This window comes from Mustela nigripes, chromosome 1, assembly GCF_022355385.1.
Source record: "Mustela nigripes isolate SB6536 chromosome 1, MUSNIG.SB6536, whole genome shotgun sequence".
Lineage (NCBI taxonomy): Eukaryota > Metazoa > Chordata > Mammalia > Carnivora > Mustelidae > Mustela > Mustela nigripes.
Genome location: NC_081557.1, coordinates 202388614 through 202410306, shown reverse-complemented (window position 1 = coordinate 202410306; position 21693 = coordinate 202388614). Strand labels below are relative to the sequence as shown.

At 55.6% G+C, this 21693-nt stretch overlaps 1 protein-coding gene across 5 annotated transcripts in view; it reads left to right on the top strand.

Moving 5' to 3' along the window:
• GAK (cyclin G associated kinase) overlaps positions 1-21693 on the top strand; it is a 55921-nt gene that overhangs the window by 29937 nt on the left and 4291 nt on the right. For 4 of the 5 annotated variants that reach the window (XM_059378907.1, XM_059378924.1, XM_059378938.1 and 1 more), the window contains 14 exons: positions 248-371; positions 7165-7214; positions 7741-7889; positions 8434-8556; positions 9444-9577; positions 12134-12328; positions 12756-12873; positions 13214-13293; positions 16178-16371; positions 17090-17236; positions 17424-17894; positions 18290-18463; positions 18964-19074; positions 20273-20389. In XM_059378907.1, the coding sequence (XP_059234890.1) occupies positions 248-371; positions 7165-7214; positions 7741-7889; positions 8434-8556; positions 9444-9577; positions 12134-12328; positions 12756-12873; positions 13214-13293; positions 16178-16371; positions 17090-17236; positions 17424-17894; positions 18290-18463; positions 18964-19074; positions 20273-20389 (2187 nt within the window). The remainder of the gene's footprint in view (positions 1-247; positions 372-7164; positions 7215-7740; positions 7890-8433; positions 8557-9443; positions 9578-12133; positions 12329-12755; positions 12874-13213; positions 13294-16177; positions 16372-17089; positions 17237-17423; positions 17895-18289; positions 18464-18963; positions 19075-20272; positions 20390-21693) is intronic. The other variant, XM_059378914.1, reaches the window with a different exon arrangement.

The following is a 21693-nucleotide window of genomic DNA, read 5'->3' as shown; positions in this document are numbered from 1 at the left end:
GTGGGAATGGAGGGCTGTGTGTGCCCAGAGGGTCCAGCTCTTCACGTTGCCCAGGTTCTGCCCTCGAGCGAACAGGTGGCCCGGTTGCTGGTCTTATGCCTGCTTCTGGACGTGGTGTGCTGACAGTTGGGGTTGCCAGGAGGCGGGGCTCCTTGCTGGTCCTGCTTCTCAGCTCGCGTCCCTGTGGGAGCAGCATCATAGCCGGGCCTAGGTCATGCCCCAATTGGACACTTGTCTCTGCTTCCAGGCCTGGCGCTTGCTGAGTATGACCAGCCCTATGGTGGGCTCCTGGACATCCTGCGGGGGGGCACTGAGCGCCTCTTCACAAACATCAAGGACACCTCCTCCAAGGTCATCCAGTCCGTTGCCAAGTAAGTGAGGGCACAGCAGGTGGGCTCTCTGTAGTGGGGATTTCCTGTCCTTGGGGTTCTGTCCCGACTCCAGACCTGGCAGGACCCGGCCCTAAGGCAGTTGGTGAGCCTGGGATGCACCGTCTGCACAGGCTCTACCGCTGGGTCCATAGACCCAGGGGATGGGCTCTACGCTATGTGGTGACAGCAGCCACTCATTGCACCACTGCCATGGCTGGCACAGGGGCCCATGGGAGTGCCTCACGTGGGACTGTGACCCTCTCCCCCTTAGGGGGGCGTTTTCCTTGGAGACAGTGAGCCGCCTCTGCCTCCGTGTCCCCGTTGCATTGTGACAGCACACCTCAACGTTTGTGCGGTTTCTGCTCCGTGGTGTGGAGCGAGCGGGGCAGTGGGGGGGCCCGGGGATGCCTCACGGTGCAGCCCCACTTAGTTACAGTGCTGACTTACTGGGGCTGGATAGAGTGTGTGGGTGAATAGGGTCTCTCCATGAGCGGGGTTGTTCCGGGGACTACATGTGTGCTTGGCCAGAGGCTGTCTTGTCATGCTGGATGCTGACCTGTGGCCCCTCGGCTCTGTCTCGGGGCCGAGCCCTTGTGGGCACAGGTCTCCAGCTCAGGGATGTCCCCTCCTGAGGAGGCACCCCCTTGCTGTCCCGACAGTTTTGGAGGTCTGTGGGTGCTGGGCCATGCATCTCAGCCCAGGGGTCAGGTGGTGTGTTCCTGTGGGGTCACCTCTTTGATAGTGTGGGGATGGCTTGGCCTTGTTACCCTTGTTCTTTTATTTTGTACAATGGTCATTGTGTTGTGTGCACACTGTTGACAACGTAGGTGAAGTCATGCACACGTGGCATGAGCGTGTGCACCCTTGCATATGGTGTGTGTGTGTTTGTGGGCATGCACGTGTGTGAGTCTTGTGCTGTGTTGGGCTGTGTAGCTCGGTGTTCTCGTAGCTGATGTGACCTTGTGGAATGAGAAAAGACTTGGCTGGATGTCTCACCAGACAGGGCATCCGTTAACACCTCTGTGACCCTCTGTGATGTCCGAGGTGGCAGGACGAGTCTGCGCTTCTGGTGTGGGCTCTCCAGTGTCTGGTCCTTGGAATCTCAAGTCATTGGACGAGTGTGGCTTGTGTTCTGGTTACGGAGGCAGAAGGGTTGGGCTGGGAACCTGGATAGGACAAGCTTCCAGCAACTGTCGGACTTAGCTACCTTCTGCATGTGCTTTTCAGTGGCGCTTCCGATGACAGGAGGCCTCACTTGATGGTGCTGTGTCATGGGCCTGGCTGCTGTCCCCTGCACTGTGTGCCAATTACAGCGTGTCTTGCCTCTCGTTCTAGCGAGGGGTGTTGACGGGGTCTCAGGGTGGCATCCTGGGACTGGAGGGCTCGGGAGTTGCAGCTCCCTGGGGATGACGAGCAGGGGACTGTGGGATGTACAGGAAGCTACTCAGCCCTGCTGTCAGAAACACACATGGACTGGGGCAGACCTCCTTCCTACTGGGTTTGTCAGGCAGGCCCAGCATTTCACGGTTTCTCAGTGAGACTTGGGGGGAGAGCAAATACCAGGCCGCGGCCACATGGACATTGCCCATGGCCTCCTGTGTGGCTGAAGTGCTGGAGCCCCCGTGGGGCTGAAGGGGAGGGCTGGATGCTGGGCATCTGTCTGAGCTCTTGAACGCAGTTTCGACCAACAAAGGAATATGAAGTTGTCTTTCGTGAAGGGTAGAGACAATGGTGGTGTGCTCCCAGACAGAGCCGATGTCCTGACTCATTCTAGATTTGTGCACCTGTCTTACACTGCAAATGGGATGTTAATGTGAGGAAATAACCCTGACAGTGCACGTCAGGCAGGCCGTGCAAGCAGAATCCTGTGGGTGACTCGGGTGTGGTGGCCTGCAGACCCCAGCAGATGCACCTTGGGGCGGGGACGACACTTGGCATCATCCTCGGGTCCCGTCGAGATCAAAGCGTAGACAAGGGTAGACCAAGGCATTGCCTGGCGTTGTCAGTATCAAAGGTTTCTTGAACAAGAGAAAAAGGGTCTGTTTCGGGGTCCCAAGACCACCCCCTGGGTTGGAGGTTTGCTGAAGGACACCCAGGACTTGGCACAGAGTTTTCCTCAGAGCACTGGGAAAAGATGTGTGGGGCAGAGTCCGGGGGAGCCTGGCACAGCTTTCTGAGTCCTCCCAACTCTGGAGTCACATGGGACTCCTGTGATTCCAACCCGAACCACTATAGCATGGATGACGTGTTGTCCATCTGGAAATCCTCCAGAGACCCAGCACCAGGGCTTGCATTCAGCTGGTCCCAAGCATCCTCTGCCTGGCATGCACCAGGCTCCAGACTCTTGGGGAAAGCAGGTCTGAGCATAGACCACATCTTGGTACAAGTAGTCCGGGCCCAGGGGTCCCCTCTCAGCAGTTCTGGGAACAGTGAGGGCCTCCCAAAATCGCTGGGCCATAGCCGAGAACCAGCCTGTCAAGCAGGCTTCTCTGCGAGTACATGGTTAGGCCTGTACCCGTCTTTTGTCCAGGGTTCACACTTAAAGTGTGACTCAGAGAGAGTGTCTGAGAGTCAGAAGCATCCAGCCTGGAGGGGAAACATCTTAGGGACCGATGGACTCAGGTTCTCAGGGGGTCTACCCAGAAACCTCGCTGGTGCTTTGTTTCACCAGCCCACGAGCAGAAGCAGAGCTGTGGACAGGAAAAGGCAGAAGGCACCGGTCCTAGCCCTTGTCTCAGCCATGACGTTCTTGCCCGTGACTACAAGTGCCCGGCAGCCGTGGTGTGGATGGCAGGCACACCTCTGCCCCTTGTCGGGCCTGCTGGCTGCAATCACGGAAGGAGCCCTCCGGATGCAGTCCTGTGTGGTGAGCTCCAGGCCCTCAAGAGGGTCTGGGGCCAACCCCAAGGCTCTAACATGCCGTGGGAGGGTCCATTGGAGGATGGCCTTGGTCACTGTTAGCCAGGGCCACTGAACAGCCCTCTCTGCTGCGGGCAGAGCCCTCATGGTAGGGTGTGTGGGCCCAGTGTCCTGGGAGGCCTGTCCACGGAGGAGGCCTGCCCTGGTGGCCTATGTGTGCAAGCCCGTGTTCTGGAAGTGTGGGTCTCGGGGGCCTGAGCCCGAGCCTGTGGGTGTGGTCTTGCATTGTTTCTTCCTGCGTGTGGACACATCCTAGACCCAGAAGGACCAGGTGCCCTGAGTCCCTGACTCTGTTCTCATTCCCCACCACCAGCCCACCCAGGCAGGTAGAGAGGCCAGGACCCGTGGATGTGCACCTCTGGCCACAGGTGTTTCTCTCCTTCTGGCCTCCGTCTTCTAATCCATCGCTCTTTTTCTGAGATTTTGATTTTGTTTTACCAATATCATTCTGTATTGTGTGTTCCATGTACTAATTCTTTTTGTGAAAAAAGTAAATATTGGCCAAAACTTTCTCTTTGTCTGTTGTTCCTCTCGTTTGTTTTGTCCTCCAGTGGGTGCTTTCCATTTTATTAGCGAGCGTGTGTGAGGGAGTGGGAGGCTGGGAGGGACAGGGAGAGAGAGAACCTCAGGCTGACTCCCCATGAGCACCAAGCCCAATCAGTGCAGGGCTTGATCCCGAAACCCTGAGATTGTGATCTGAGCCGAAAGCAACAATCAGACCCTCATCCAACTGAGCCCCCAGGTGCCCCTGTGCTGCAGTTAAAGGACGGCAAGTCCATGCTTGCCTTAGGTCTGTCAGCCTAGCCCAGGGTTTGAGCATATTTTAAGTATGTTGTACAATAGTTACTTAAATCTGTTGTAAATAAATTTTTGATGGTTTTATTGTTGTACATTTGGGTCTTTAACCAATTTGGATCTTACTTTGGGGATTTTTCTTGTCCCATTCTTCCCTGACAAGAGCAGCCATTCCGCTGATGCCCAAGCTGGCGGCATTCCAGTCTTTTGTCTGGGCCCCCTTCCGCCCTCCCCAGAATATCGGCTGTTCTTGCACATCAGTTTCTTGGGATGAATTCTGGAATCCACTTGTCAAGGTGCCTGAATGGTCACTTAGGAAGCTGTTGCTTATTACCCACTTCATGATCATTTCAGATGCAGTTGGTCTGCACAGGGCTGACTGTCGCCTCCAACAGAGAGGCATCCCCAGGTCCAAGGGCTCTTTTCCGGCCCTCCTAGATGCCTGCTGGCTGCTGTCAGAGAGAGGGTGGGAGGTGCAGCGGGTGTGTGGGGCAGCGAGTCTGTGCCAGCTGTTCGGGTACCTCTGGCCCTGCTGTGTGCGAAGCCAGTGGGACAGACTCTGCGGCTCACTCTGCCTCATGCAGAAGGCATCCCCCACTGCTTAGCTGGGTCTGTAACAAAAAGCTGTAACATTAGACCTAAGCGAATGGAGAAATACACCATGTTCATGTTTGGGGAATAAATTTTTGAAGGTGGTGTCACTCAGTCTGTAAATTTATTGCAATATAAATAAAAATACTGATATTTTTACAGATTTTGATCTTAAGATTTGTATGTAAGTTACCCAGAATTGCCAGGAGTGTATTAAAAAAATAAGAATGGGGTGAACCCATTGTGTGTCACTTTTCCTCAAACATGAGCACTGTCCCCATGTAGGTGAAGTGGTTGGTTATGTGGGACTCGTATGAAACCTAGGAGTCTGGTTAATGAGCAGTGCTGTGACCATGGGCGCCTGTGTGTGGAAGGAAAACTTGAATCTTCATCCAGTAACGACCAAGAACATATATCCAGTTAGTTAAAAGATCTCATTGTCAACAGCAATTTTTTTTTAAGATTTTATTTATTTGTCAGAGAGAGAGAGAAACAGAGCTCAGAAGCAGTGGTGAGCGGCAGGCAGAGGGAGAAGCAGGCTCCCCTCAGAGCAGGGAGTCTGATTCGGAACTTGATCCCATGACCCTGGGATCATGTCCGGAGCCGAATGCACACCCCAACCGACTAAGCCACCCTACCATCTCACCAACAGCAGTTTTTTGGAGAAAGTTAAAATAGGGGCAGAAGATTTTTTTACATGTGATAAAACTATAGCAGCCATGGGAACAGTTGGTTAGTGAACATAATTTGGAAAACCCTCTATCCATCAAAACACACTTCTTGCAAGTTTCCAGAAAGGTACAACCCCGATTGGGAGTACGTGTATTTGAGGGACGGTGTCTATTAGGTGCGGTGGGTTCAGAGACCAGAAGCGGGCACAGAAGGCGCTAATGGGACAGATTGTGAATGAACTATGAGAAGATGCTCAGCTTTGGTAGTGTTTGTAGATGCTGGAGAGCTGATGGGTGCATGCAGACCACAGACACATGTCACTGAGTGGGTGCCTGGCATGTCTGTCCCCGCTTCCTACGCTCTGCCCAGCCTTCTGTGATCATGATTGAGCCTTTCACCGGAGCTCCAGACTCTTCTTTCCTGTTACATTTCTTTTTTTAAACTTCTTTTGCTGACTGCGTCAGAGTTCATGGCCCATACTTCCAGCTGCTCCAGCTCTGCTCTCCCCGCAGCACCAGCTCCAATCCTCCTTGCCACTGCGGGCACTCGTTGCCAGCCTTCAGCAGTGTGCGTACATGGCCTGCTTGCCAGATGCCCTGAGGCCATTGTTATTCAGAGCAAACTGGCATCTATTAAATCAGCTAAGAACAAGAAAAGTGAAAGTTTTTTTTTACCGGGTCTTCCTCTTTGACTTCCATTCTTTATGTAGATCCAAGTTTCCCGACCAAAGTGTTTTCCTTCCCTCAGGGAAACTTCTTTTAAGGAGTCTTCAAGGCAGGTCTACTGGCAACACATGCCCTCAGTGTTTGCCTGACAGAGTCTTTATTGCTCCTCACTTGGGGAGGGTAATTCACAGCGGGTAGGATTCTAGGTTTTTCTGGTGGGGTTTTTTCTCTCCACACTACATGTTTTACTCTCTTCTTGTTGGCGTGGTTTCTGAACAGATTGCTCCTGCATGGTGTTCTTGGAGCATCCGGGGTCTGGGCTTTGGTGTCTGACGTTAGTTTGGGGAAATTCTCAGTCGTTCTCAGCTCACATATTTCTGCCGTTTCTTCTCTTCTCTGAGTCTTGTGTTCCATCGCATGCGTGGTGCACCTTTGTGGCTGTCCCCCATCCCTGGAGACTCTGTTCTGGATTTTGTCGGTCTTTATTCTCTTTGCTTTTCATTTTTCAAGGATTCTTTGGCCAGATCTTCCAACTTGGAGATCTTTCCTCTGCTACCTTCGGGCTAATCAGCCCCTCAGAGGCATTCTTTATTTCTGCCAGTTTTTCACTTGGTCTTAGCCAAAGGGCTGAGAAGCGATTCTGCCACAGTTTTTATCTCCAGCATTTCTTTTTGATCCTTTCTTGGAACCTTTATCTCTGTTCACACTGCCCCTCTGTTCTTGTCCGCCATTCACTTTGTCAGTTAGAGCCCTTACATGTTAATCATAGCTTCTTTAGTTCCTGGTCCTGTACTGGCAACGCCCCTGCCATGTCTGGTTCTGATGCCTTCTCTGTCTCTTGGAACTCAGTTTTTGCCAGACATGATGTGCTGTCTTGCGTTTTTGTTACCAGCTCCCACTGCCATATGACTTTAGAGGAGACTGGCAGTCAGTTTGCACTGGGTCTTGACCTGTCCATCACTTGCAGTTTCTAACTTCTTGTCCATCTCTACTCTGGACACACGGGCCTGATGCTGACAGGTGCACACTTGGACACACAATGTTCCCACGAGCCGCAGCCTGAGCCCCTGCAGGACTCCCTCTGGTTAGAGTTTCATAACCTAACTCTAGAAATTTCCTGTAATAACCAAGGCTCTTCTTGTTAATTCCAGTTATGCAAAGGGAGACTTGGACATCTCTTACATCACATCCAGAATTGCTGGTATGTTTGCCTCTGTTAACTATAAGGACACGCTTCTGCTTCTTCCCTAACAGTGGCTCACGGGAGGCAGGGTGTGAGTGGTGGGGAAGGAGAGGGTGCCCTTGGGCAGCCACTCACTTACCCAAGATGGGGCCCGGAGCACTTGTTCCTCTGTCCAGTGTATCCCCAGGCCCTGCCGTGGACAGTCCCAGCGTTGACCCACCTTCTCCCCTGCTCTGGAACTTTCTGGAACTTGGAGATTGTGAGGGGCATGATGCAGAGCACATTTAAAACTTGGGTCTCCAAACACCCAAATCAGAATCCAGATACTAGGAGACTCTGTTGTGCCTCAAGCTGTCCGGCCAAGCTTCCCATCCCAGAGACACTGTCTGGAGATTCCAAGGGGTGGCTGGGGTGGCGAGGTCTGTGTTCCGTCCATTCCTGGCAGCCATTGGACTGATCAGTCAGCAGCTGTGGGGAGGTGAGGAGCAGGGGTCCCAGTGGCCAGCTGTCCTGCCTGCAGCTGACACGGGCTTTTCTCTTTCAGTGATGTCATTCCCAGCAGAAGGCGTGGAGTCAGCTATAAAGAATAACATAGAAGACGTACGGTTGTTTCTGGACTCCAAGCACCCGGGACACTATGCGGTCTACAACCTGTCCCCGAGAACGTACCGGTCCTCTAAGTTCCATAACCGGGTGGGTGGCCTGGACATTTGCTTCTCACTCCATGCAGTTTTCTTCATCAGCCCTCATACTCATGTGTGGGATTCCCCAGCAGCAGCAGTGGCAGCAGGCGGAGCCCAGGGTTCTGGTGTGGGGGGCTTGAGTATGGCAACGTGGGGACATGGCAGGAGACGGTGGGGACAGGGGCTTTCTCTGTACGATTCCAGTCATATGCGCTTTGTTATGTCCCGTAAAATTGCCCCAATCTAGGGGGCCTTGTTGGTCCTCACCAGTGAGGCTGTGGGAGGCCATGTGGTTTTCTTAATGAATGACCACAGGGGATGCAGACACTTTCATGGTATTTAGAGTGAGCCAAGCATGGGAAAGGGCAGGCTTTCCAGTTTTTCTGCCAGGTTTGTGTAGCTTGGTACACATCATGGAGCAATAGAGCTCGGGAGCAGGGGTCCTGGTGGCATCTGTCCAGAGCCCATGCCCATGGTGGGGCTCCTCCCTACCCTATGTCTGCACCCCCAGCTGGTGCGGGGAACCCAGGCAGAGCCAAGCCCTCTGCCTGCAGGTCTCCGAGTGTGGCTGGGCGGCCAGGCGGGCCCCAAACCTTCGCAGCCTATACAGTGTTTGCAGGAACATGCATTCGTGGCTCCGGCAAGACCACAAGAATGTCTGCGTTGTGCACTGCATGGTGAGTGTGAGGCTGCCCCATCCCTTCCTTTCACCTTGGGGGGTACAGTGCTTGAGAAGAACACATAAATCAGAGGAAATAACCCATGCTCCGGGGAAACTCACGATTGGCTGAGGGGGCGAGAGCAGACATGAGATCCAGGGCACCGAGGAGGGAGGCCGGTGGGGCAGCTGGGGTCCTCTGCACAATTAGAGACCTTGTCTGATGGCAGGGGAGAACCCTGGTGGGACTTGGGACACCTGCAGTGACTGCTCTCGGAGAGGCCACTGAATGCGGCCTGCTGGCTTCTGGAGGGCCGGGGTCTGTTTGGGACATGCTGGGCCAGCCCGTGGACTCATGGCAGGTCCTGTGAGGAGCAGGTTCTGCCCTGGTGTCTGCAACCGGTGACCCCAGGCCTAGCTGCCCTGGCATGGCCCCTGTCATTTCAAGGTCATAGACCCTGAAGGGAGCAGTGGCTGCCTGTGCCTTGTGGGACCCACACCTTCTGTGGGTCCCTGCCGCTTCTTGGGGAAGACTGCCTGCATAGGCAGTCCCCTTCCTCCTCTACAGCACACGAGGGGTCCCCACGGGTTATCCTCTCTTCTCCCTACAAGGCAGCACCCACGGGAGCCTCAGCAGCCTGGCACTGAGGCCACTCTGCTTCATGGGACCCCCGTCTCTGCCCTCCTCACTGTGGCTGAGGACAAGCCTTATTTCCAGTTTCCCACCTGCACGGTGAGGGACCTAGGTTCCTTCTGGACTCTGAGTTCCCCACCTCCCTTCAGGTGTGGTTTTCGTAAGTTCCCTGTATGTTCTGAGATGGGGGAAGCCCCTGTGGCTCTTGTCTAGGGAGGCATGTGACTGGGACGCTGCAGCTATGCAAGCCTGGCCTGTGCTGTCTGTCCTAGGACGGAAGAGCCGCGTCTGCTGTCGCCGTCTGCTCCTTCCTGTGCTTCTGCCGGCTCTTTACCACCGCGGAGGCTGCCGTGTACATGTTCAGTATGAAGCGCTGCCCGCCGGGCATCTGGCCGTCCCACAAGAGGTACTGTGCGCCCTGCTCTGGAGGGCCATCTGCAACATCACCCTCGGCCAAGTCGTCACTGACAGTGCTGGGGGTGGGCAGATTCTGGGGCACCCGTGTGCAGAAGTGGGTGAGGCCACACCTTCGGGGGAATCTGTGCCCTCCTGAATCCTAGCTGGCCACCAGAGGGACACCCACAGTGTCCCCTTGTGGGACAGACAGGAATCTGAGTGGCTTCAGGACAAGACCCCAAAGTATCTGACGGGGTATGTAAGGTGACTGGTGAATGTGTGGAAGGCGCTAATGAAGAAGGTGGGCAAGATGCAGGAGCCTGTGGTCACTTCAGCAAAGGCAGGAACTGTGAGTCTCGCACACTAGACACCAGATGGGGAAAAGGGCAGGTTAGTGGAGGCTGCACTCCAGGGAGGGAAGGGTCTCAGCCTCTTGAGGGCAGGGCCGGAGGCATCACCCAATCGAAGCTCAGAGAGGGGTCGAGAAGGGGCTGGGCAGCCAGGCCTGCTGGGCCTTTGCAGGAGGCAGAACGATGGGGAGGGCAACATGAGCAGACAAGGTTGCTGAGGAAGTCCCAAAATTAACAAGATGCCAAACCTCCAAAGTTCAGAGGACACGAAACAGGGTGAAACCCTCAACAAACAGGCAGAAGACCCACTCAGACGCACCGGACTTCATCTGCTGGAGACCCCACATGGAGACCCCCTTATGGAGATCCCCCATGGAGAGACATCAGAGGCGTTGTCCGAACCCAGGCAACCAGTAAAGATTCTGAGTATGAGAGTTAGTAAGTCAGCAGGGGAAATCAGCGGAGTCATAAAAAGTGCTCACTTATTCGAGGAAAAGACCAAAGAAGAAATGAGAAATAGAAAACAGGAGAACCCGGCCTCCACAGTCGAGCTCTAGACGTGCCTGTTAGGAGGGGGATCGTCAGACTGGACAAGAGAGCAGCAGCACCCAGCGATGACCTGTTGGGAGGAGCCCTGCGTCCCATGCAGACAGAGGAAGATGGAGGGTGGGGGCACAGGTGCCCTGTGACTGGTCACTGCAGACAGTGGCTCAGAGAGCCCACACGTGCTTCTCTGCCTCTGCGGGTCAGGTGGCCAGGCTTTGTTGCAGGGTTAACCTCGCTGAGAAAGTCTGCTGCTTCCTCTCTGGTATACTTCTGTGCTCGCTCAGCGTGTTGGTGGGTTGCATGGGCGTGGATGGGGTGTGGGCATCCTGGCTTTGTGGCGTGAGTGAGAGGAGTGTAGGTATCCCGTTATATGGGGGAGAGCTCCCTGAGCAAGTCTCCTAGCGCGATGCCATGTGAGACCCATGCTCAGAAGTGGCCACCCTTGCCTCTTGTTTGGAAACCACTCCCTTCCCTGTCTCTTCGAGACAGATGCCTGTTGTGTGCACCCTACAGGTGCCGAGAAAACCAACCAGGTGAGCTGGAGCAGTGACTGACGTGAGAGCGGATTCCAGAATTTTAGAGCAGAAAACAGAAGTGGAAGGAGTAATGGGCAGTCACAGTTATAGTGTAGGCATCAACATTCCTGCCTTGGCAGTGAACAAAACAAGAACTTGGATGGTCAGTTCTGGGCAGCCCTCCGGATGACATCTGAAGGCCCTTCCACCCAACAACCAAAACAGACACGTTCCTCTTGAGCTCTCATAGACCATTCAGTAAGAAGGATCATATTCTGGGCCATTAAGCTGCAGTCACAGGAGGATAGCAGTCCCACGAGGTGTGTTTATAATAAAGCTGCACCAGGATTGGTAACCAACAAGGGCACCTGGCTAGCTCAGTCAGGAGCATCAGATGGTGAGTATGAGCCCCATGTGGGCTGTGGAGATTGCTTTATAATATATATTTTTAAAGATTTTATTTATTTGAGAGAGAGAGACAGTGACAGAGAGCATGAGAGAGGAGAGGGTTAGAGGGAGAAGCAGACTCCCGGTGGAGCCAGGAGCCTGATGCGGAACTTGATCCCGGGACTCCGGGACCATGACCTGAGCCGAAGGCAGCTGCCCAACCAACTGAGCCACCCAGGTGCCCCTGCTTTATAATATTTTTAAAAAGAAATTAATAACTGATAGTTGGAAAATTTTCTAAATTTTTCAAAATTAATCTACTCCAGTATTGCCTATGAGTCAAAGAAAAAGTTTCAAGGGAAGCTTAAAGATATTTTAAACCAAATGAAAATTACATCACAAATTGTGCAATGAAACTGTAGCACACTGCTCCAAGGAAAGTTAGTCACACTGAGTACCCATATCTGGGAACCAGATGCACTGAGTACTCGTGTCTGTGGAAACCAGATGCGGTGAGCTGTGTGTCACACTGAGTACTTGTGCCTGTGGAAACCAGGTGTGGTGAGCTGCATGTCACACTGAGTACTCACGTCTGTGGAAACCAGGTGCGGTGAGCTGTGTGTCACTGAGAACTCGAGTCTGTGGAAACCAGGTGCAATGAGCTGTTTGGTGCATTGAGTACTCGTGTCAGAAACTGGGTGTGGGGCGCTAACTGGAGCTTCGGGGACATGGCAGGCGGGTGACGTAGAGTGCCTCTGGCCCCTGCAGGTACATTGAGTACATGTGTGACATGGTGGCAGAAGAGCCCATCACGCCCCACAGCAAGCCGATCTTGGTGAAAGCCGTGGTCATGACGCCCGTGCCACTGTTCAGCAAGCAGAGGAATGGCTGCCGGCCCTTCTGCGAGGTCTATGTGGGGGACGAGCGTGTGACCACCACATCTCAGGAGTATGACAAGATGAGGTGAGCTCCGAGCTCAGGGCCTCTGTGTTCCATGGCCTTCAGATTCATTCACTTTCCCTCCTCCGGGAGACTTGTAAGGAGAAAGTCTGGCCAAGCTGTGGAAAGGTGCTGAGGCCCTATCTGAGGTCAAGGTGCGGAGCAGGAACAGGCTTCATGATCCTGTCCCAGCCGGTGGGTGACAGGTGTGAGAGGTTCTCTGACTGGTGTGCTGAGGAGTAGCTTCTTAGAGTCCATTCCCAGAGTCACACCCCCTCCCAGAATAATTTGACAGGAAGCCTAGCAAAATGAGTGCATGTGGATCTCAGTGTTGGTGCGTTAGGGGAGCTCGAGGTTCTTGCCAGAGAGCCGCAGCCTTCCAGGACCACCGCTCTCTGGAAGGCTATGTGTGTGACTTAAGTGAACCTTTCTTCATTCTTCCGCTTTTCAGGGATTTCAAAATTGAGGATGGCAAAGCAGTCATCCCCCTGGGCATAACTGTTCAAGGAGACGTGCTTATTATAATCTACCACGCCAGGTCCACTCTGGGAGGAAGACTGCAGGCCAAGGTACGTGGGCACTCAGGCCACCCTGGGCTGTCAGTCCATGGGTTCTCGCTGAGGGTTCTTGGACCCAATGTTCAGTGAGAAGTGCCTTGTGTGGTACAAGGCAGAGGGGATTTTAGCCCAAAACACCCGGAGTTCCCGTGCTGCGGGATGCTGTCTGCGTGGGGCCTGCTGAGTTACAGCTCTGAGGCTGCCCTACCTCAGACCCTGAGAAGCTGCTTGTCGGGAGGGCGCTGTGCATCAGGCTGTCTGAGCCCGTCAGCTGGGAAGCATGTGTGTGCGGTGTGAGCACATGATGTGCCCTCCCCAGCTTGAGCATCTCTTGTCTGCACCCTCTCTGCAGGTGGCATCCATGAAGATGTTCCAGGTCCAGTTTCACACGGGCTTTGTGCCTCGGAATGCAACGACTGTGAAATTTGCCAAGTATGTGGATGTCACACGTGGGAGAGGTCAGGAGGGTCAGGGGCACAGTGCCCGCCTGCTGTGTACCCCGTGGAAATGAGTGCCGTGCGCTGGACACTGGCAGGCGATGTGGTTCCTGCATGGCTGGGATGCCACACTGTACTCCAGTCCTGGGTCTCTCTCCACCTCTGAGCGTGTTTACTGTCCAGCAGGTGACGCCTCCAGTGGGCTGTGGCAGCTGCCACCGTGCACCTCGGGGACCTGGGGACTGACCTGGTGCATTTCTTGTTAGAATGTAGCCATTGACCCACTGGATATGGAATGAACAGCTGAATGGGTGTTCATTGCTCTTTGACACAGAGAGCACCTAGGATGTGGGAGTGCTTTGCTAGGCACTGAGGTCGGAGGTGATTGGGGGAAGTCCATAGTCTGGGGTTAGAGATAAAAACCAAAATACACACAGTCAGGGATAATCCCCTTGACTCACCCAAGGCTCTTTAGTTTCTTGTGTTCCCGGATTCGTTACCTTGTTAAAGTCCCACGTAAGGGCCTCAGACACCTCGCTCCTAGTCCGTGGTGGGTATGCATACCTTATATTTGAGGCAAAGGGGCTCAGGTAGTAGGACAGGTTGGCACAGTGGGCATTTGGGACAGAGAGAGAGCACGTGCAAGTGGGAGAGAGAATCCCAGGCAGACTCCCCACCTAGCACGAGCCCGGTGCAGGGCTTGATCTCATGACCCTGAGATCATAACCTAAGCCGAAACCAAGTCAGACACTTAACTGACAGTAAGTTGCCCCAGATGCCCCAGGGGCATTTTGATTCCAGTTGGCCATTTTTCCCCTTGGTCTCACACGCATGCACACCTACCACCCACCTTTCGCCCCTGGAAGCATCCTTCCAGGGGTGAAAGGAGAGCTGGGGAGGAGCTCTGGGAACCACTGCTTATGGCTGCCCAGGTCCCACACTCTCCAGACCTGGGCCCCTCTCTGCCCAGTGAATAAAGGGAGTGTTAGGACTCACTCCTGCAGTCTTGGGAGGACTCAGCTCTGACCCTCTGGGTGCCAGAGGACCAGGGAGTGGCTGCCTCTGACATGGGGACTTCTGTGGGGGCTGGAAAGGGCATTTCTCCTGCAAACGTCCCAGTTGCAAGCACAGAACTTGACTGAGTTGTGCTCTCAGGCCCATGTGTTACTGCCTGTGTGGTGCTTCCGAAGATGGATTACTTAAATTAGGAGAAAGTTGTTGCATTGCCTGATGGATGGAGGAAAGTGCATGTCTCCTGTGGGCGGAGAGGCGGTGGGAACTATTTTGCGGAGAGGCAGTGACAGCTTGAAAGAACTTGGAACAGTGTCCATGGGTCCATCCTCAATGAGCTCTCCTGTCACTGAGGGAGGGTCACCAGTGTGTTCAAGTGGGCAGAATTGAATTCATGACACAGGAAGCATTTTTGTTTCTGAGCCAAGCATGTTGGCCCCTGGGGCCATCTAGTGAGGCCTGGGCCTTACAGCCTCCTGCTGTGCGGGGCGGGGTTGTGGGGGTAGTGGCCCTGCTCACAGACCCTCATTGTTCCCTCACTGGCCTGTGAGGTGAGCTGGGTAGGCCAAGCCCCAGAGGCCCTCCTCAGGGATGAGGCAGGGTGGGGAGGGGGGGCATGGGGGTTCACCAGCGTGGTGCCCAGAGCTGCCCCCAAGGCCCTGTGGCCCCCAGAGCTGAGCCTACAGAGGTCATGTGCTCCTTTGTGTGGAACCCTGCCTCGCTCCTTCCTTGTGGATGGGGGTCTAGGCCTCCCCTGGCCCCTGCTGGCTGCTGGACTCCCCTTGACTGACATCGCTGCCTTGGGTCTTACCCCTGCGGTTTCCCTGGGAGCTGCTCCTGCCTAGTGGTGCAGTGACCAACGTTGTCTCCTTGCTGTGGGTGCCCGATGGAGAGAGGGAGTGCACCTTGGCCTGAGAGCCCAAAGAGCTCTGCTCCTGCCCTTGTTGCCTCAACAAGAGGAGCTCGGCTTCGGGCTGTTGTTGCCCACGTAGCTGCCCTGTTGGGTGTCCTCCCCTCACACAAAGGTGGTTTTGTCTCTGAAGGAGTGGGAAGGATTGAAACCAGTGACGTTCCACATTAGGGTTATGCCTGCTCACTTATTTTATTTCTTTGAGTCCCTGGAAGTCTGCCAGGCTTTTCCACCCAGACTGACCACCCAGTCTGCCTCCATGTCCGTAGCCCCACTGTCCGGTGGCTGTGTTTCGTTTTGGGCTCACAGATGTCACAGAGGACCAAGGGCGGCTCCCTCCACAGCTTGGGTCACTAAGGAACCTGCTGCCCCTTTTGAAATAAGTAATGCCCAAAGACGTCAGGTGACTTAAAAGAACATGGAGGCTGGGAGCCTGCTGCCTTGCTGAGGAATGGGCCTCAGCAGCATGGTCTGTGAACACATTGTCCGAGATGACCAGAGGGAACACGGGGGAAATGCTGGACTCCCTAGAGCTTTGGAGCCCCCCGAACTCAAATTCAGTGATCTGATGGTGACCCTGCAGTGATGCCCCTACACCCAGTCTTGGCGTAACTTGTCTCTCCTCTCCCACCAGCCGCGTGCCCCGCCTCCCGTTGCCCTGCCACCCTCCCCAGAGGTGGTTTTGGTTTTATGGGCACCTGTGAACAGTTAGGGATTTTTGGCAGGGTGGACAGCGTTGTTTAATGGAAACGCACATTAAGGTCCCTGAGTGCCTGATCTGGATCACAGGGCTGGGGGTGAGGGCCGCCCACACTCCCACAGCAGAGGGGCCGTGTCCTGCCGGCGCACCTGCCCTGGCAAGCACACGTGCCACTCCATGCTCACTTTCTGGTTAACGTGGGCTGGCTGACTGACCGTGAAAAGTCCTTCCTAACTGGCGTCTGGCCTCCCCTTGTAGGTATGACCTGGATGCGTGTGACATTCAGGAGAAATACCCGGATTTATTCCAAGTGAACCTGGAGGTGGAGGTGGAGCCCAGAGACAGGCCCAGCCGGGAGGCTCCACCCTGGGAGAGCACCAGCATGAGGGGACTGAACCCCAAAATCCTGTTTTCCAGCCGGGAGGAGCAGCAAGACATTCTCTCTAAATTTGGTGAGATTCTTGTGTTCCAAACATGTAGGTGGTGGTGCTGCTGCCACTGGAGACTCCTGGGGGCTGGGATCATCCTCATCCTGGGGTCTGGCTTTGCATGGGCAGAAGGCGGCCCAGAGCCCCGACTTGGGACCTTCTCCGACACCAGCTCTCATGCCCAACGTGCTCGCATTTCCCAGGTTCACGCCTCTGCGGCTGCTCCCAGACCCCCAGGGTGCTGGGCGGCAGCTGACCTTCGGGGTCATCGTGGGTCAGGCTGGAATTGCTTGCTGTTTTCAGCATACCTGGAAGAAGTCAAGGCTTTGTTTGGACCCGCAGGGCACAGTGGGGCAGGTGGTCTCTCACCGGGTTGACTGTTTTGAAAGCATTTAGAAGGGCTACACGTGTCCCATCAGTGGGCAGGGCGTGTGATCTCACTTCCTGACGACGTCATGGTCGTCTTCATGTTCTTGGTTTGCCCATCTTACGGTCTCTTCCTTGGGAGTGTCTGTGTCCATATGAGTGGCATGGGGCAATGTCTGGGTGAACTGGGAGCTGCTCACGGACTGGACCCTGTCTGGTGGTCAGTGCAGGTTCCCCAGGGCTTTAGCTGTGTGGCCTGGTCACTCCAAGAGATGCTTGGCAGCCTGGGGCCTTGGCCCTGAAGCCACCTGGCTGGCCACAGCAGGCGGTGGTAGCATTGTGGGCTGGGTCCTTGACGTGGTCTTCTCCCTGGCAGGGAAGCCAGAGCTCCCCAGGCAGCCTGGCTCCACCGCCCAGTATGACGCTGATGCCGGCTCTCTGGATGCCGAGCCCACAGAGTCCGATTCACCGCAGAGCAGCAGCACGGACAGCAGCCGCTTCCTCCACACGCTAGATTGGCACGGTGGGTGCAGGCCCCCTCCAGGGACCCTGTGCCCCTAAGCCATCGGATCCAGCCTGCCGTGTAGGCGACATCTTCTCCCCTCAGGCCTGAGTACTTTCCCTGGGGTCAGCTGTTTCCAGACCCTCTGCTTTGCGGCTTCCGGCAAGGTCTCACCCTGCCGTCCTATCTACTGTGCTTCTTTTCTCAGAGGAGGAGGACCCCGAGACGGGCCCCGAAGGTCGCTTTGTCAAGGAGAGTGCATCAGCCCCGGCGGAGGATGCAGCGGGCAGTGAGCCTTCTGATGAGGAAGCAGTGACGCTCTCAGCAGAGAGCAGGGACGCAGCTGAGGAGGACACGCCGGGCCCGGCAGTGAGGGTGCAAGAGCGAGAGTTGATTTTTGATGCGGTCACACCGGCCACGCCACAGGAGCCCACACTACAGGAAGACAGTGTTGATCTCCTGGGGCTGAACTCCGAGGCGGGGTTGGCACCTCCCTCGCAGGCCTGCGGGGCAGCCTCCAGTACTGCGGACCTGCTCAGCTGCCTCCTGGGAGCCCCTGACACGGCTCCAGAAGTCCCCTCAGGCGATTTGCTGGGTGGAGAGGCCCCCCTGCTCTTTGCAAGCCCAGCCCCTTCCTTGAGCGCACAGAGCCCACCCCAGGAAGGGCAGGCTACAGCTGGTACGTTACTCCGTCTGTTGGGAAAATAGAGGAGAGGGTTTTCGCCCTTGGCCATGCTGTCAGGGTTCCCTAGGAGGGGCTCCTGACAGTGGACGGGTGGGGTCAGCACCTGGCCCCTCAGCCACCCGCTGGAGAGCCGGCTGCTCTTCGGGCAGACTCCCAGGCCCCTGTGGCACTCCCTCTCCCTCCCTCTCACAGGCTGCCTCTCCTGGGAGAGTCTAGGGTGAGGCCCTTCTGGCATCCAGCGCCGCCTTGGAGCAGACGGTGTGGCCTCAGCCTGGGTCTGAGGGGCCATCGCGCTGGCTGGGACCCACTTGACCTTGAGGCTGATACCTGGGGCCCAAGGCACCACACAGAGCCTCCCATCTGCCCACTTTCTGGGTATTTTTCTGCAGCCGACCCGTTTGATCCTCTCCTACTGCCATCTGGTTCAAGCAGCCAGCCCTGCTCCAAGCCTGACCTCTTCAGTGAACTTCTTAATTCGGAATCTCCTGCCACGGCCCCCGCTTCCTTCCCGTCCACCCACAGCGCCCCACCCCCAGCCTGTAGCGCTGACTTCCTGCACCTGGGTAAGCGCTGAAGTTGGGGCCTGCCGAGGTGGGTGGCATGGTCACCTCCTATGGGCCCTGGACCAATGAAGGGGTGTTCTGGGTTCCCCCTCCCCTGGCAAGGTGACCAGCCTGCAGCTGTCCTCCCCATGCGAGGCTTCAGAGGAGGGCAAAAGGCAGTTCTGGGGGCACCCGCACCTAGCTGTGAGTCCATGCGGCTGGCCACAGGGTGGAGGGGGATCTTTGAAGATGTATGGACGCTTGTTGCTCTGTGAATGGTGGCTCTGGTTGCTGACCTCCTTGTGTACTTGGTTAGTTCAGGGACCACGTGACACGTTCTTGGGCCTCCAAGGAAAAAGAAAGCGGGTTGGTGTGATCCAAGCCCAGAGCAGCTCTCTCGGGACCCTGGTGGGGTGTGAGCCCAGCCCTGCTCACACATGAAGCGGGGGCAGAGGAGGCTGTTGCTGCCTGCCCCCACCAGGGGTTACCCCGGGTAGCACTGAGCACTGCTGTCTTTCCAGGGGACCTACCGGTGGAGCCCGGCAAGATGACAGCCTCGACCAGCCACCCAGATCTACTGGGAGGCTGGGAGGACTGGGCCGAGGCGCCGACCCCCTCGACCACTGCAGAAGGTATGAGCCCAGCCCCGTGGAGGCTGGTTCTCAGGTGGGAGCCCACTCCCAGAGGAGTGTGTGAGCCAGAAGGCCTCAGTGGGAGGTGATGCAGAGGGTCCCCATAGCACTCCGTGGTGTTGTCCTGTGTCCCGTGGCTCCTCTGCCTCCTGGAGGCCCCTGGGGGTCTGTGCCATGGCTGGCATCATGGGGCCGTGCCCTGTCCTCTCAGAATGCTCCAGTAGTGAGCTGCTGGGGCAGGCCTGTGACCCGTGTCCCCTCCTAGTACCATTCACTGCTGTGTTTGCCCAGGAGCAACCCCGAGCCTGAGGCTCTCCCCAGGGCCAGATGGGGACTTTGGAGATACTGTCTCTTGATTTGCGTTTTTTTCATTAGGAAGGAAGTCAGCTATTATTTTGCAGGTTTTAAGTTATTTGTATTTCTTTTTTTACAGAGGGAATTCAGCCTTTTAAAATGTTACTCATTTAGAGAGAGGGAGAGAGGGCATGAACAGGAGGGGCAGAGGGAGAAAGAATCCTGACTTGGGCTCAATCTCATGACCGTGAGATCATGACCTGAGCCAAAACCAAGAGTCACACTCAACCAACTATGGCACTCAGGCATCTCTGAAATTCAGCTTCTTTTTTTAAAATATTTTATTCATTTATTTGACAGAGAGAGACACAGTAAGAGGGAGCACAAGCAGGGGGAGGTGAGAGAGGGAGAAACAGGCTTCCTGCCGAGCAGGGAGCCCGATACGGGGCTTGATCCCAGGACCCCGGGGATCATGACCTGAGTGGAAGGGAGATGCTTAACAACTGAGCCACCAGGCAGGCATCCTTGAAATTCAACTAATTTTTAATTGATTTGTAAGAACTCTTTATGTAGGAACAGCAGTTACTTGTAACAACTGTATAATGTTCCATCATGGGGTGCACAGTGGTAATTCATTCAGACCCCACCGTGTCTCACAGTTAGAATACTGACTAGCTTGTGCCCTTGTGAGGAACAGCACAAAGCCTGCTCACACCTGACATGGGTTCTGGGAAGTGGAACTTGAGGATCAGAGCCACGTGACATGGAGGCTAGCTTCTGTGAGGAGGCAGCTCTGGCTGCATGTACAGCTGTGTCTGGGGTTGGTGGGGTGCAGACAGTAACGGAGCGTGGCCTCAGGAGTATTCTAGGGGTGCACCTTCTTATGCCCTCTGCCCTTCTCCAGGTCCCTTCTTCTCTCCAGGAGGCCAGCCTACCGCCCCTGGGCCCCCAGCTGGCTGGACCAAGTCTCAGAGCCTGGACCCGTTTGCAGACCTCGGTGACCTCAGTTCTGGCCTCCAAGGTGACGTGTGGGGCCCAGAGTACCGGCCCCTGGCAGGAGGGTGCAGTCAGGGGCGCTGCTCCCCTCATAGGGACTTGTGAGCGAAGCTAACACCGGGAGGCATGAGGCACATGTGGGACACAGGCACTTGGAGTCATGGAGGGATGGACGAACCACCCGCACCAAGTGCCTGTGCCTGCTGTCTGTGGCCTTGAATCTCCTGGGGACATGTCCTCAGGGTACCTCTGTTATCTCCAGATGCATGTGGGGCATTGAGTATCGAGACCAAGAGTCCCCAAGCAGGTTCCTTATTCCTTGGCAATCAACTAGCAGGTGGAACTCCAGGCTGGAAAGATGTCTGCTGGGAAGGCTCGTTACTCAGGGTGTCGGGCCTCAGGCCACAGAGCTCTCCTCCCATCGGAGCTTCATGGCCGCTCACTGCTGCCCCTCACGGTGCCAAGTCAGCCTTCAGTTTGGTTTGGAGACGATGTTCCTTGGTGCTCGGAAGACTCCTGGCACCTTGTACTCTCTTGTTCCCCTCTTGAGATGCGTATTGGGCCTGCAGGATCGCCTCCCCTCCCCCCACCTGTCTCTGCTGCATCGGGGCGAGGAGTCTATCTGGTTGAGCCCTGTGACTTTCCTTCTTGGAGTAGCTACTGGCGCTTCAGGTTACGCCATGTCTCTGAGGGATTCCTGGGAGTGTGGGTTTGCCCTCGGCCTTTTGTGCCTGTGCAGTCTCTCTGGCTGCTCACACTGGGTGGGCTGCCCAGAGCCTCCTGCTTCGGGGGTCAGACCTTTCAGGTCCTTTGTGACCCATCCTTGGGCTGGAGCCTGGCCCTCAGGGCTGCACCACGGCCCCAGGCCTCACATGCCCTCAGGAAACAGGCGATCCTGATGAAAACTGATGGAAGGAAAGGAGAAATAGACAAAGTCAGACTTAGGTTACAGATGTCAGACTCCTCGAATGATCAGGCCGCTGGACGAGGGGTTGGATGTGAGGATGGCACAGTGATGGAGTTGCTAGGGGCGCACCTAATGGCAGGGCCCTGCATCGTATAGTGGTCCCGGCCGGTGAGCGCGGACCACACCCACTCCCAGGCACCCCGAGCCTTCTTCAAGACTGCAGAGATCCCCCGACCACTTGGACTGGAAACCAGGGACGGCAGGATAACTGTCTTCATGTGCTTCAGTGCTGAGCAGTAAGTGAGTTATTTAGGAAACAGGAGGGTGCACTAAACTGGGCAAACGTGGACACTGAGCGGGTGCTTGCGGCCTTCTTGTCAGCCTCGGGGTGTCTGAAAAGATAACAGAATTAAGCCCTAACA